This window comes from Abramis brama (genome assembly GCF_963993115.1).
Source record: "Abramis brama genome assembly, chromosome: 11".
NCBI classification, from domain to species: Eukaryota; Metazoa; Chordata; class Actinopteri; order Cypriniformes; family Leuciscidae; genus Abramis; species Abramis brama.
Window position 1 is genome coordinate 14,563,509 of NC_139973.1, and position 17,017 is coordinate 14,580,525.

At 37.3% G+C, this 17,017-nt stretch overlaps 1 protein-coding gene across 2 annotated transcripts in view; it reads left to right on the top strand.

Moving 5' to 3' along the window:
* The first annotated feature begins 409 nt into the window (after positions 1-409).
* mast2 (microtubule associated serine/threonine kinase 2) overlaps positions 410-17,017 on the top strand; it is a 139,825-nt gene continuing 123,217 nt past the window's right edge. Inside the window, exon 1 of one of the 2 annotated variants that reach the window (XM_084128185.1) lies at positions 410-1,416. In XM_084128185.1, the coding sequence (XP_083984311.1) occupies positions 1,336-1,416 (81 nt within the window). In that variant the 5' untranslated portion in view covers positions 410-1,335. The remainder of the gene's footprint in view (positions 1,417-17,017) is intronic. The other variant, XM_084128186.1, reaches the window with a different exon arrangement.

The window sequence follows — 17,017 nt, forward strand, 5'->3', positions numbered from 1 at the left end:
TGTTGGCAACTGGCAAAATTAAGAAATTAAGTTTACTTCTCAGGTTTCTTTTTTCTTCAGTATATATCAATAAAAGACTTTCAATATTGTTTTATACAGAATGAAAATGTAATAATTGTTATAAAAAAAACATCACTTTAGTCTCAGCAGATGGCAGCAAATACTAAGTAAAGTCGTATTTCACCAAAAAGAGCTTTTTTCTTGCCCCTTCTAAACCATTGGAGGATCAGCCCTCCGGTGTGCATCCCCCACTTGACTCTGCTCATACAGACTGTCACTGAACTGAGATCAGCGCTCCAGTGTAGTTGCGAGACACCCCACTTAGATTCTGCTCGTACAGACTGAACTCAGATCAGCATTTGGCGCGCACCCACCGTCGTTCACTGGATCCGAGCTTCAGGAAGCTGCTAGGTTTCCTCCCCGGAGAAAAGCAACGACATGGACCGGCTTTTATTAGCAATTATTTCTGCCACCGAGCCGTTTCGTTGCAACGGCTGGGTTTACGTTTGAAGAAGAGTGAAGTTGGAGGAGAAAAGCGGAGCTTCGTGCCCGCATGATATAATGATCCGTATCAAAACAGAGCTCGCGCTCGAGTCGAGACCTGACTCACGAGACATGATGAACAGTTGAGCTCGCGCTGTGTTGTGGCTCCGCGGCAAAGTATCTCGTCAGTCTGGCGGTTGACTGAATGAAAAAAATCGCGGTTTTTAAGGTTTTTGTTATGGCCGAGGTAACTGCGGAATGCTAAAGTATTAGTTTACAGAGAAGAGAAAATACGCTGGGTTATTGGAAACTGCAACAAGCACGTTGGAAACGCGGCTTTTTTCAACGTAATGGTGACCTGTCGTTATAATCTCACATTGACAGACACGAGACCGGCGAGTTTATTTACACATTGTTTTTTAAACAGTCACTTCATTTTTGTAAACCCGAAAAGACGTTTATTTTGCGGATGTTGTCAAACTTTATCAGCAGACAGTTAACGTTAGCGAGCTAGCGAGTTCCGCCGGCTGATTTGCCGCGCTAAAGTCGCATAGTTTAGTTACGTTAACGTTACATAAAACTGAAGACAAAACAGTATTTGAAGGGAAAACTGACAGGCTGTCATGGCAACTCGGATTGTTACTTAAGGTCGAGACGAGAGATCAACACAAAAGCCACGGTGTCGAACCTGCTGTCACTATTGATTCTGTCTTTGTGTTTGTGGACCAAAGTTGAGGAGAGGTTTGCCCACCATGTATCAGAACAAGACCTGTTTCACCATCTAATGCACTGACCATCGGATTCATCGATACATTACTATTGTAGATTATTTCTCAACCCCCATCCACCAGAATGAAGGGAACCGAGAGCAAAAACAAAAGGAAACTCTGCACCTCTGAGCAGCGGGAGAGCAGCACTGAAGGGAAAGACGAGGTGAGTGATCTTGCACTGAAACGTGGACCCGTTTAACACAGATACATTGCATGTTTCTTGTAAAATGCAAGGTAAACATAACACAATACAAACGCAGTCCTTTTAGATAGTGGTGCATGTGACGCAGCTGCCCTGCAGAATGAGCGCAGTGCATTCATTCAGTCCATCCGTGAAGAATCTGCTTAAGTTAACGTTACAGATCAAGTGCATTATGGCACTGAAGCTTTTCTTACAAAAATCCCTCATCAAGTGATATAGCGAAAGCAGGAGTAACTTATACAGAGAAAAAGTGTAAGGTCGTCTGCTTGTGTATAGTACTTACTATAGCTTGCATAGCATTCAACTGATGATGAATTAACTGCCGTCTTTATTTTGTTTAAATTATTATATAAGACTAGTTTGTTCAATTGCATTATATTCCAGACTGATGGAATATTATTAAAAACAATACACACCCAGGACATTATCAATGCACACTGGGTTTTGTGTGTTTTTACATTGTCTATAATTAGCTTTGTACACTTATTCGAGTAAGTTTATGGGACTTGCTCAAGTTTATTACCCACATTATATTTGTTTTGCAAGAGTTTTATTGGCTCCTTGTTTTCTGACAATGCCAGTCTTGTGTTATCATTGATGGTGATAGAACATAGGGACACTGGGAGGAAATAAAACAAGGGGAGTACTCTTAGTTATTTTGTGAAACACTCACAAGTTTCGTGTTTCTTAATTTTTTTAAAAAAAGTGCAAAACCATTCTGAAGAAATTCTTATTTAAGAAATTTCTTATGTGGTCACAGAGTCTGTTAGTTAAGTGGAATTCAACTAATATATATACACATTGATATCAACGTGGCTGTGTGTGTCATTGCTGCAATATAATGGGCAATAATATAACAGAAGTAATTCATCCTAGCGGAGGGCATAAAATGAGAAGTGATGCAATACATTGTTCCAAGATAGTTCAGAGAAGTACCGACTAGATTAAATAAAGAAATAGTGAGATCATGAAGTTGTTTTTGTAACTTATGAGTTAATATGAGTTTTTCATATATCCAAATTTCTTGGACATAGCACTGCCTGCAGTCATTCCTGTCTTTAAAGAGCATCAGTCTGGTCAAGCTGTATTTTTTTTTAACTATTAAAATGTCTGGCTTGTGTTCACTCTGATATTTTGGCATGTTCTTCCATATACCAGTCACATTGTATTAGCTAAGAGGAAGTCAGATTCAGTCACAATGTGACTGTTGTGTTTCCGTGTTTAATGTTAGTCAGTGTTCTGCCTGATGAGATAATAAAAGGAGTGGCACAGTTCAGGTGAGCCATTAGTCTTCTTTCTAACCTGACCCGGATGGCAGAGTGACCTAGAGTGCAGAGATCATCTTTTTTTTTGTTGCTCTTCTCACAAATCCTGTGTTTCCATGCTTTTTGCCTTTTTAATGAAGTGCTGCATGGCTTTTTGTCCAAAAGTGCAAGTGCTTAGGTTGCAAGACATGGTGTAGAGTACAATAAACCTGACAAGTATTCTGACATGTATGTTTCAGATTTTTGAGGGAAAATTTATGCTTATTAATCACCCTACAGTAAACAATTAATTTACAACATGACAGAATGTGAAAATAACACCTGAAAGAAAATCTCTTCCAACATTTTCAAAAAAAAGAAATTAGTCCATGCTTTAGGTTTATGGAAGTTTGCAACTGGATTATAAATTGTGATTACAGTTGCAATGCAGAACAGTGCATTTAGTGCTAACAAACTATTGATATCGCTATGAACTCCACAGCACCCTTTTTATTCTTTCTTTTGAATGCTCTCCATGTGCAGTAAAAAGTTTATCCGGTCCTGTTTTACTATAATTCAGAATTGGAATGCACATCTTATAAGGTTTGGCTCCTGTTTCTTCATGGGCTCAGTTTTTTCCTTCTTATAACCTTTCAGTGGTGAGCTAAACATCTGTGGTATTCAGCTTTGTTTTAAGAGTTCCTCTCCCCGGTAGACGTTGAACTATGTTTTAAAAGTTCTTTGACCAGCAGCACAGATGGCTTGGGCTGGTGCAAAAAGCTGTTACATAAGCAAATCCCAACCCAAATCAGCTTTTCATCCTCGCATTTACTTGGATAAATATTTTTGATCATTTGAGAGATGAACTGACATAACCAGACTTGGTTAGATAATGGAAAATGGGGTTACAACATGTTGTTGATGTTGCTGAAGACTAATTCCCTTTTGGCATCTAAGCTCTTAACTCTTATGCTGAAATGAGGGCAAAAATAGGCCAGTGCTGTACTGTGAGCCTGTTAAACATTGCTGTCGAGTGCTTTCTGTCTGATCGCTGTAGCATCTGCATCAATAGAGGATGGTGCCAGATATGCTCCCCAATCATTTTGCAGTGTTGTAAGGTAGTCTGCTAATCAAGTTATGGAGAGTGGCCTCAGTAGACATAGCCTTGAATAGTTTTGTCGTAGTTCATTAGAGAGCATTTGGATTATCCTTTAACCCCTAGCCTTTATGATATGGTGAATCTATAACTGTGAAATTGCTTCTGTGCACTTAATGAGTCAGTGAAGGGTTTAATCTAGAGCTGCAATAGACAGTGAAGCAAAAGGAAAAGATGCTGTCACTAGTAGGGGTGGAACGGTACACAGAAGTCACGGTTCGGTTCATACCTCGGTTCAGATCAGTTCGGTTCGGTACGAGTTCGGTACAATGGAGGGAAAATCAAAACAAAAATGCAGAAGGCTTGTGCATGTCTCAGGCTGTACCACCAAAGGAAAATAAATTACTTAAGCCTTGTATTTTTTAAATAAGTTTTATTAATAAAGGCATAGAACCAGTTTATTTGTAGTGCACTGACAATAGTTTTATATAATTAGTTTATTAATTAAATTAATAAAAAGACAAAAAGACCTTGAGATACCTATGTATGGTAAATGTATCTGAATGAATTGAAAATGAATTTGCTACATTTCAGATTAATATATTTGTTTTCCTTAAAATTTTAATTAACAGTAACTTAAACACTTTGCAGTTTGAATGATGTCCTGTGTAAACAAAATGACGGAGTATGTTTTTATGTTTCCACTGTTCTATCGCACCTGCGCCTCACACACACACACAAGTAAACACTTTGCGACTTTTCGATCGCACCCGCACCTCTCTCTCACTCTCTCTCTCTCTCTCTCTCTCTCTCTCTCTCTCTCACATACACACACACAACATATTCCACAGCATAGACAGTAAACATCGCAGCCTGCTTCAGAGCTAAGTCAGGGCTACAGATTAGGTGTCCCTAAAGAACCCACGTATCTAACAGTAGTTCCGCATTACATTGATTAATTTGCACGCAAGTTTTATTTATTTTTATACCGTGTATTCTCCGTGTAAATTTATGCATCGAACCGTGACGCCCGTACCGCTTCGGTTCAATATGAATACATGTACCGTTCCACCCCTAGTCACTAGTCATCGCATTATGCAGAACTATCATTTAAAAGGCCATGGCCATCTGATCAAGTGCGTTTGTGTGGTTTCCAATTAAATTAAATTATCCATTAAAATCAGATCTTTCATATTCACTCATTTTCACTCACTCTCTCCCCTCTGTTTCCACACAGACATCTGCTCAGTTGATGATGTCATAATTTGATGTAAAAATGACACTGGTAGTTTTACCTTGATAAGCAAATCATGTTTGACAGTGTGAACACGTTCAATGTGTTTTTATTAAAAACACTAATGTGACAAGGCCAAAAACACTCCTAGCATTGAGTTTAGAAGCAATGATAAATTGTTGTTCTCACTGGAAGAAATGGAGAGATGCACATAAGGCTGGGTTATGTAGAGAAGGTGCTGACTCTCAGAAGAAAGTAGGAACATTGTCGCTTCGCTGCATGCTGTTAGTCACACAGCAGGGCGTTTTTAGTTCGTCTCACTCTGCTGTGCTCAGCCATTATTTTAGGGGTGTTCATTGGTCTCAACTGAATTGGATCATTTAAAACTCCATGAAATGAAAATAGAAGTTTGAAGTTTTGTGGTCTTTTAGTATAGGTCTATATTAGCTTTGAGGCCATCAATAAGCTTGTGCACTCTTATTAGTTGACAACATTTAGAAGCTATAAACATTTAAAATTCACAGACTTCCTCTTCCAGGAAAATATTGATGACTAATATTGTGCTTACAGGTGAATACTGTAATAATCCTAATCATTTTAATATATATATATATTTTTTAAATATTAGCCTTAAATATTGGCCATTATATCAGTTATCAGTCATAGTGCACTGGCAAACAGAGAATAATTAAGCGCTGACTTGAGGACCAGATGATTTTTGGGTGATTAGACTTAGTTGTTTCCTCTCTGAGTCCCTTATTAGATGTTCAAAATAGGCATGCAAACAGTGGTGCATGCCAGGTTTTATGGAGCACATAGCACTTCACTCTGCAATCATAAATGACATAAAATTACTGATCCATTCACAAGCTCTGAAATTTTATGGCACAGCCTTAGTTCCACCAACCAGTACAAAACACATCACAAACACCTCTATGTTATGTGCAGATGCTGAATGTGATTAATAAACAAAAGATCTGTCTTTTTTCTCCAGAAAATCACTGAAGCTTATTTAACAAATCAGCCATAACATGTTATATGAATAGAAAATAGTAAAATGTGTGCATTGTTATTGCTTGTGGCGGTGCTGTCTGGCTGTGAGATGGTAGTGTTATTAACTGGCCGGTCTGAGGTCTTATCAAGGCTCACAACTGGGATCAACAGAGAATTGCACTGTATTATGAGGTAGATCAGATGAGGAAGAGGAATGCTACAAGCGGGAGCCTGTGTGTGTCATAAAAAGAGCTGTTTTAATGCAGTGGAAAGCACTCTGACTGTTTTACCAGTCACTAGAGAGGGGAGTGGTTCAATCTTTTGTTGTGTAAAGGGCAAACGGCACTTTTGTGAATAGTCAGATTTTTCCTTGTCTTAAAGAAACCCCTTTATTGTAAGAAATAGACAATAAAGTGAGTGTCTTGTTGATTGATACTTTTTACCTTCTTAATGGGTGTATAGGACCATCAATAGTTGGAAAAAACATCCTGCCATTCTTTGCTTTCCTGTTGCACTATCCACTATCCTTTTAGATCACTGGTAGCACAGTTAAAATTCACAAAATAGTGTTGTCAAGTTAGTTGGGAGAGGGTTTTTTTCCGTGTCAACTGAGAAATTTAGTATTGGTGCATCTATTTAATTTTTTAAAATGCATTCATATTTTGTGTGTAGCATTTATTTCTCAATTATTTGAGAATCAAGCTAGCATTTTAGTAATAGCCGGATATCAGTTAGACAATGCACTGGTGTCTACGCAAGTTAGCACTTGGTGCTATCGAAACTTTGAGCTTGTGAGTAAGTGAGTCCCTGCACTTTTGACATTCTTTCAGCTACATGTTTCTGTCGTTTACAACTGTTCACTGATTAAGGATCCTGCCCAATTTTCTGTTTTATTTAATTTATTAAGTCTTTAAATAAAATAGGCCTGATAATAACATGCCTTTCATTTACTCTTATGGCGCTTTTCCACTACACAGTACCAGCTCGACTCGGCTTGGCTCTGTTTGGTTTTCCACTGTGTAAAAGTTGTACCTGTACCTGCTTCCAGGTACTTTTTTTTCGTACCACCTCCGGCGAGGTTCTAAGCGAGCTGAGGCAATACTAAAATGTGACGTGAAAACACGGCAGACTGCTGATTGGTCAGAGAGAATCGTCACTATTCACTGCGTCATCATTGCACGTGCCAGACGGAGTATCCTGAATAAAAAACAGCAAAAACAAAAACAACCAAAAACAGCATACACTCGATTTCCTCCATTGTCCTGTGTGTGTGGGTAGCGGGTGTGTCTCGCGTAAAAAATTAAGTCACGCAGTTTCCTGCGGCGTCGCTGTGACGACCAGGTACTATTGTGGAGGTACTATCTGCAATGGAAAATGGAGCGAAAAGCGAGCCGAGCCTAGGCGAGTCGAGTCGAGTCGAGCTGGTACTGGTAATGGAAAAGCACCATTAGATGGTCAGTTTAAATATTGTTTCTGGAATCAACTTTTCAACATTGAGTTATTGTTTTACTGAGGATTTTGTCTGCATTCCCTGTAAAGTGCTCTGTTACTTTGTTATTATAAGGATTTGTCTTTGCTTCTTTTAGACTGTAGGCAGCCAAAGTCTTTTGTTTCCTGGGGCAACCTAACCTGCCCTCCATCTTCCCTCTTAGCACATTGAGTAATGCCATTCAATGACTTCTTAGAACTATGGAGACATCTTCGAAAAAATACATAAATCAATATAAACCTTTAATCAATATTTTAGAGCAAAGCCTACAGTTACCTCATACACTAATCAAGAAGGCAGCGGAATGCCAAAGAAATCTTTGTACACGTTTCTTCATTTGTTTTACTTCTGTTCCCCCATTTTGATTCTGCTCTTCTCTAAATTAGTCCTGCATGTGAAGCGTTTCCCTTCTTCTGTTATCAGTCATTTCTCAAAATTGAAAGCTCTCCAGCACCATCATTATTATGGCTGAGCACACGTTGTTTGAGCTGGTGGCACAGATGAAAACCACTCAGAGGCACAGCTACTCGACAGCTTCCTTTATCCCTGAATTTGCACACCATGTGTAATTATAAAAAAATCTTCTAGATTACAGCACTTGGTAGTGTTGGGCGATATGCTCCATTTTCATATCGTCCTATCGTCAGCCTGTGAGATCGGCGATACACGATATTATCGTGAGGGGGGCGGGGCTTACTTATTTGATTGTTAACTTGCTTATTTACTCGTTAATTTGCTTGTTTTATTAGTTCGTTTTATATATGAGAATTGTTTTCTATTTTGCTAGCAAAGGTGGAGTGTTTATTAATAGGCTAAATCTCTAAATCTTATTTCCCGGTATAGTGAGGTAAAAAAAGATCCTATAATCATTCTTGTATCTGACTCAGAGTATTTCAACATGTCAGCGGGAAATTTACGGACACACATTATCCTCTCATGCCGTTACAGATGCAGCATTTTGACTGTACTTCTGTACGAGATGGGAACACGTTTTAAAGGGTTAGTTCACCCAAAAATGAAAATTCTGTCAGTAATTACTCACCCTCATGTTGTTCCAACCCCGTAAGACCTTCGTTCATCTTCGGAACACAAATTTAAGACATTTTTGATGAAATCTGAGAGTTGTCTCACTCCTCCATAGGCTTCTATGTGATTGAAACTTGCTGGCCCAGAAAAGTTATTAAATAGATCGTTAATATAGTCTAAATAAGATTGAGCCACTGTAGTCACTTGGACTATATTAACGATCTATTTAATAACTTTTCTGGGCCAGCAAGTTTCAATCACATAAAACCTTTAATAATTTCTTAGGTCAAGAAAGAGTTGGAGTTTGTGATACATGTCCTCCTACCAGTGCTCTCTCTGTCTGTATGCACTTCACATATCGCACTTCAATAAGCCCAGAACGCGGGTTAATGTGTTTTAAATGCCGGGAGAAATCAAAGGCAAAAATCTAAAAGTCGATCGGTTTATACTTAATAATATACCATGCTTAATAATTATACCATGTATTGCATGGACGGAGAGAAAGCACCGACACCTGCAGGATTTCATCTGATGGTAGATAAGCATATCTAGTCTATCTGTTTCATGAGAGCAACGGTACCGCAGAACGAGTGCAGTTTCTATAATTAACGTTTTTAAATCTGAAAACCCCAGAAAGCTACTAAATTGTCAGACATCCATTAGTGCATGTTCACAGAGGAAAACAACTTGAAAAACAGCGCTGGTTGTTCTCTCGAATTGCGGAATTGCAGAGATTACTTGAGTCTTGGGGGTCAGAAAGCCTAAAAAAATATATCAAACAACCCCTACATCACCACATGTTGTTTGGGAGGGTTTCAAGAAAAATCCAACTCACTCCATCAAAAATAAACTCCAGCATATTCAGTTGTCAGACACGACTGGAACTTTAAAAGGGACCAGATTCTGTGGTCAGATGAAACAAAAAAAGAGCTTTTTGGCAGCAAACCCACCAGATGTGTTTGGTGCAAACAGGGATAAAAAGTACCCCATGCCTACGGTTAAATATACTGCTGAATCTTATATGTTGTGGGCCTATTTTTTTGCTGGAGGTCCTGGACATCTTGTTCAGATACATGATATTATGGATTCTAGCAAATATCAACAGATAAAAAATCAAAACCTGACAGCCTCTGCTAAAAATCATATAATAGGCTGGATCTCCCATCAGAAAAACCAAAGCAAACATCAAAATCAACACAAAAATGGGTAACTGAGCACAAAATAAAGCTTCTGCCATGACCGTCCCAGTCCCCTGAACCCTATAGAAAATGAGTGGGCTGAACTGAAGAGAAGAAGCACCAACATGAACTTGTGAATCTGAAGGATCTGGAGAGATTCTATGGAGGAATGGTCTCTGATCTCTTGTCAGGTGTTCTCCAAACTCATCAGGCATTATAGGAGAAAACTCAGAGCTGTTATCTTGGCAAAAGGAGGTAGCAAAAAGTATTTAATAACAGGGAGCCAATAATAATTATGGCCAGCGTGTTTTGGAGAAAAGCATTTATTTCATAATGTGATTTACCCCCCACTTTCAATTCTTTTACTTCAATGAAAGGTTAGATTTTTGCGCATTTTTTGAATGAAAGATCAAAAGGATAAACAATGCAGATTTATTTCTTACAGCCATTTTTTATCATATTTACCAGGGGTGCCATTAATTCTGACCACAACTGTACATCCAGTGTTCATTATTGTGTGGACTCACCATGTTAATGTGTGCAAATTGGTATTGATTGTGATTCTCTATGTTATGTGGTTCTGGCAAGGCTGGAATTGATGCTGTCCACAGGCAGAATGTAATGATGCAGAAACAATAAACTGACCGACTGACTCAGTACTGCGCAAAGAGTTCCTGTGCACCTCAACACAAACACAACTATTGTTGTGCTATTGTCCTGTCATTGTCGTAAAGCAAATTACTAAAATATTACATTGACAGTGTATCTTTTTCCCACCCACTATTAATGTTTGATATATAAAACTTTAAAATAATAAGCAGTGTTTCTTACTGTTAAAAACTAGGGCTGTCAATACATTAAAATAAGCAGATTGATAAATGTTAAATTTTTAAGTTGTTAAACATTTTATGTTAATATCTATGTTAACTTTGACAGTACTAAAAATACATTTTATTTTATTTTGAAAAACCTTGCTTGTTCTAAGAGACCTGATTTCAGTCATATGTAACTTTTGACAATTGTGTTTTATGTATTTTCTAGGGCAGCATAACATATAGGTATCCAGCATAAGATGCTGGAATGTGTATGTCACACATCAAAAAGTTTGGGATTAAAAGAATTCTGCGTGACTCCAAACTTGCATTTAGAGCTGGATTGTTGAGTACTGTATGCTTCATTGTCAATGTTAGTTTAGAAGTTAGACTAATAGCCTCCTCCTGTTTGAATTCTGTATGTAAACAAGCACACAGGCTCACACACCCATATTCTTACACACTTCGTTCGGCCACACAGATGGATTTGGATAGTTTGTGTACAAATCAGTTTAATGTTGTGTTTGAGAACTGGGAAAACCACACACATTTATATGGAAAACATTCCCCTGTACTCATCAATCTTACCTGACTCTAAACTGAGTAGGTTGTTGATCACTACAGGGAATAGGTTAAACTGAAAAAATCACTTAAAACTCACTTTAATAATGTACTGTAACCAACACTGCATTTTAATACAGCATTCACACACACAGACTGCATTGTTTTTTGCTGCATTGAAAATATTTTGACAGCCACCAAAATACATTGAATTGGTTTATTTAGGCCTCATATTACATATTATTTTTATTTCAATTTGAGACCTAAATAAACCAGTTTAATTTATTTGAATTTTATAACCAAGGCAATAAAACACCCACCCTATACTTTAGCTATGCAGTTAATGATTGCAGTAAGAATTTCTTCCAGATTATTGGCTTTTCTATCTGCTTTGTGTGCTCACCTTACATTTAATATCTGGAGGCATGCAGGGAGAAGCTGATGGGTGTGAGATTTAGCACTGAATAATTTTAATGGAAGAGACTTCACCACATATAGAATAAAAAAAACACATGCAAACATATTCACAAGTTCATGGCTCCAATTTATGATATGAGGGTTAACATACAGCAGCTCATACTGATGAGATGAGAATGATGAAGTCTTATCACCAGTGGGCATAATTTATGTAGAAATAGAATGGAAAATGATCACGTGCTGTTTGTTATTCAGTTTATGCAAAGTAAAATCCAATTTAATGGCTGGGGTTTTCAATGAGGCGCTAGATTTTGAGAGAGTCTGGAGTGTCACGCTCTATCGCCCTCTAATTACTATGGAGGTTTTGAAGTTGCTCTTCTTTTTTAATCCTGCCGGTAGACAGAGATGGGGTGGAGGGAATTAGAAAAACATAATCTTGCCTGCTCTAATTTTATAGACACCATCACACCATATAGACCACTGTTAAATTAATAATTTCAGGAGAACAATAACTGTTCTCTCTTAAAAAAGTAGTCATCTAGTAGAGCTGCACAATTCTGGATAGATTAAGAATCAAGTTTTTTTTGTTTTGTTTCAGACAAAATATCAAAATATCATGTAATTTACTAGAGGTTCTGACAAAATGTTAGTTGCTGCTATTAATCTAAATTAATTATTTAAAAAAAACAGTTTGAATGAATGATTCAATGACTCACTCATAAATACTTCACTTATTTCATTACTGGATGAATCAATATTTTTTGAATGAATCTTTTGAATGAATGATTCAATGACAAAAAATAACTTTATGATTAACACTTTATTTTCTCTTTCAGATTGATGACAAATACATTTTTAACAGTTGCACTTGTAGCCACCAGGTGGCGTAACGATGTAATCGATACAATCGTTATTTGAAGCGGCAAGTTAATTTAAAAAGGTTATTTGCTTCCATAGACATCAGTGTTTATATCCGAACTATAAACTTTTATCCCAGTACTTCTGTGATCATTTAAATATTTGTAACACAGGAATAACTGTTAAAATGTCAGGGTTAATTTTAGTGCCTTCCATAGGGAAAAGCAGCACGAAAGCTATTAAACTTGTTTTTAAATATTTTGAGACATTAAAGACATTAAGGTTTAATATGCTGATATGTGTCAGTATTCATGGGGTTCAGCTGGCAGAGCAGCAAAGCCATTTCATTTCTGATTCCTATTAAGCTGATCATTTAGGCTAGAACCTCAGACACTTTGATTTTAATGAAAAAAGACATGACAGCTATTGTCACAGATTCTGGCGGACGGGTAGTAAATCCTTCAGAGGGAGACCTTTTCTTTCCACATGTCAGTCGTCTAGTTTAGCAATTTTAAAATTCAGTCCCGTGGAAAACAACAATTACAGCATTAGAATATGAATAGAAACATGCAGTTCTCTGCTTTAATTGTTTGCTTGGCTTTATGTGAATAACAGTGGTCTAGACAACCGCACTGACACTTTTCAAATTTTACATTGCAAATTGATGTTTTCACAAAAAAATAATAGAATGTCTGTATATTACTTATGCAGACTCATGTTGAAGTCAAGTAACAAATCAGGGGCGAAAATGTTCTTCTCTGCAGATTCAAAGGCCGTTGCCTTAACAAACTAACTTCATTGTTGGTTCATTGTCCAGTGTTTGGAACTGTTGTGTCCAGTTCCCACTGTAATGAATCTATTGTAGACAGTGAATGCTGTGCTTCTGGCTCAGGCAGCCTATGAACTTTCCCTTGATTAGCTCCGTGAAAGGGCATTGCAGTCAAGCACAGTGGGGAGTGGACCATCCAAAGGCTTTTTTCTCCTGGTAATGACCTGCGTTGAGCTCGCGGAGACCCATCACACGTTGGGGGGGTGATGCTCTGGGCCAAGTGTTTTGATTGGTGTGAAACTAGCCTCCAGCTAGCTGTATAAATAAATACTCATTGTTTTCCCATACTTTTAACAGTACACTGGACTGTGGATTACATTTTCTTGAGAACGATGAGTCAATCTGTTTTGTGCCAATTCCAATGTTTGAATTTCCCAAAGTAGGTTCATCCAATTTTGATATTATCTGAGGAGTAGAGCTGGTTGTTGGTGTGTGTTTTTTTTTTCTTCTCACCAAAGATACAAGCTATCTATTCCAGCCAAAGAAACATGGTGAGAACTACAATTATTTGAATACTACTGACAAAAACACTGGACGTTTCTGTTACTGTTATGTTTGTGCTTTATTGTGTGTGTGTGTTTTGTCTTTGTAACTGTATACATTTTTTTTTTTTGCATGCTCCCTACCAATATTAGTTTTAATTTAAATGTAACACTATTTGCAAATAGCCACTTGATCTGGATTTGTTATTTAACATTGGCCAAATAAAATTAATATTGGTTGATTGATGATTGCATGTTTGAAATTGAAATTAAGCAGATGATCAGTTTTCACATTCCAAGTATTGATTGTACAGTTGTATTTTCTAGTAATCCTATTCTGTTCCTTTATTTACTACTCTATGAACTCCATTGAAGCCCAATGAACATTGCTTTGTTCTTTTATTCAGAACTGATGGCTTGTGACATTTTGTTTCTTTAGATCAGGGTCAGAGCACGCCTCTGGCAGAAACATTAATAATTTAAACTCTTTGACCTCTGGAGGTATTTATGAAAGAAGCAAATCTATTACAGGGGGCGTTTACAGTTTAGCATGAACCTCTTTTCTTCCTTTTTTAAGTTTGCAAGTAACATTGACTAGCCTCTCTGTCAATATTATGGATAATACAGTGGGCAAATAACAGGATTTCTGAGTGTGACCTTATGTCCTGTAGGCTGTGCCTTACATCGCTGTATTTGGGGCAGAATGGGCTGGGGCTTGTTGGTCTGAATTTGGTGCTTCTTTTCACAGCTGCAAGAGACAGATTAGAGTCTGTGCTCTAAATATATGGCTTCACCTTTTTAAAATGTGGTGCATGGCCCTAGGGTGATGAGAAATTAATTATTATTATTCAATAATAATAATAATTATATAAAGTCCATACTACTACTACTAGTACTACTACTACTAGTACTACTTATAGTACTAAGCAAATATTTCTCTGTTAACCCTCTGGGGACCCAGGTGTTTTTGGGGCCCTTGAGATGTTCTGACATGCCTTGACATTTGTGCTTTTTTCAGTTATTTATAAACATGTTAATGGCAAAGGTGTAAATTCACTCTATATAGCACAAACAGGGCTACCATAATATGCAAGCAACGTGTATGTAGATGTTTTTTTTTTTTAGAGAGTAATGTTTATGCGTGGTTATTGGAAAAAATAAAAATGAAAGTTGCTGAAATAAGACCACAAAACACATATTAAATATGTGTCCACAAGACATTTGACTAATGGATGTTGTTGCTACGAGTTCTGGCTTCAAAATTATGTGAAAATAGTCTTGCTTTATCGTTCACAAAAAAAAATACATTGATTTAAATGGTGTAAAACAGGTTTTGCTTGGAAAGCCAATATGTGAGGGGGGCGTGAAGGAGGAGTGGTTTACACCTGAGAATACAATGTCCCACCCATTATGTGTAATGAGCCATTCATTCAGGTGTGACACTGACTGAGCCACAATGCAAGGACAAAAGATATATTTAGAAGAAGACTTATATTGACCATTTAAGATTTCGCTTACATCTATCTTGTAAATATGTTTTGCTATTTTATTAAAAAGGTTACAATTACAACAATAATTACAATTTCAACAATATTTCAAGTGTACTCTTTCTTTGTAAAAAAAAAAAAGATTATAGGCCTACATTTTATCATATGTATTCATTAGTTTGAATATAGCCAACATTGGAACATCTAAATCAGTAAAAACTGTACCCAAATCTAGTCAACAAAATGTTGTCTTTCATACTTTGCCTGACTGTAACGTTGTTTTTATGAAATATTAGGGCATATAAATGTTAATTTGCAGTTTAATACGTTGCTTATACAAATACATTTTATTTCAACATATTTCAGTCGATTTTTACTCATCTCAGTAGGCTATAGCAAAGCACTTTATTCTTTCACACACAGACGCGATTCATATTTAGGCTAAACAGTCTTTACAAATATGTACCCTTCATTCATCTCACAGAAATATTATAAAAACGCGATTCATCTTTTTGCGGTTTACATAGGCCTACACTAACGTTATTCCATAACGTTATTCCACATTAACACTTGAGAAAAGATAACAGCCTACCTCACTCCTCAGCGGGATCTATTGCTCCTCATATCAGCAGTGTTCTGAGGAAACTTTTCTCCATAAGGTAGGCTATATTATGCCTCACTCGCGGCGCTTTGTTTACAGCTGATGTGGGCGTTTCACAGGTCTGAAATGGTTCTCAGAATTTGCGTTTGAATAGCACGCGCTCTCCGGGGAGTGGTCACATTACTTTTGAATGAGCTCGTAATGAGCTCGACTGGAATCGTTCTCTTTTAATACAGATTTCACAAGCTGAGAATATTTGTTTTTTATATAAATTACTTCATTTAAAAGATGCGGTCTCAAGCTTTATGCCCGTGGGTTTGTTTGCCTGTTTGACTGAATTTTCGCGGAGTTATAGATCATTTTCGAACGCGTTTCAAATTGGAGTTTACTGACAGAGAGAGTGCAGAAATCGCATCATGTTAATTTTTCTTTATTTGGCAAAAAGCAAAACACTTTATTTTTATTGTGAGTATACAGAAAAAAAATAGAAACTGAACAGGATCGATTGATGTATTACACGAAAATGAAAGATCAAAATTAACAGAGCATTTAGTGTTTATTTTACATTGCTAAAAAAAAAAAACGAGCAAAACGCGCGGGCGCGTTTTTGGTCCCCAGAGGGTTAATGTTGTTTTGTTTGGTGTAAAAATGAATACCAGTTGCCATCATGCTTTCCTTTCTTCTCTGCCCCCAGAGATAATTTCTGATCCCCTGTATGTGTGGCCCAATCTTTATAATCTCCTTTAAATAACCTCTGAGCACAAAGGCCATGTTCCCCAGTTGTGTTTCAATCGCCGGAGAGTTTCAGATGTGGGTAATGCGGCTAAACTTGAGACTTGCCTTCCGGGTAATCGTATACCTGTAATGTTGTACAAATCATTGCAGTGTCCCAGCTTAATTCTTCTGGTACTCCATTTATTCACCTATAGAGCATCTAATGACTGTATTGTCCTCACAGAGCTCCTCTCTAAACACTGGAGCTCATGAACAGGCCCACACAGAATCTGTGCTTACAGAACGCCACAGTTTACCATTGAATTGGAACCGTCCAATGTTCCTAAAATTCCTTGCGTGTTTGTACAATAAATATTGTGACTAATTTTTTACAATATTTTAAATGGGGATGGGGATGCTACTGAGTTGTCCCGTTACTTAACAGCCACATGCTTAACCAAGACAAATAGCCTAGGTGTTGTTTTAAAGCGTAGTAGCTTGGTTTTACAGTTAATATAGGGAATATGACTATCACTTAACA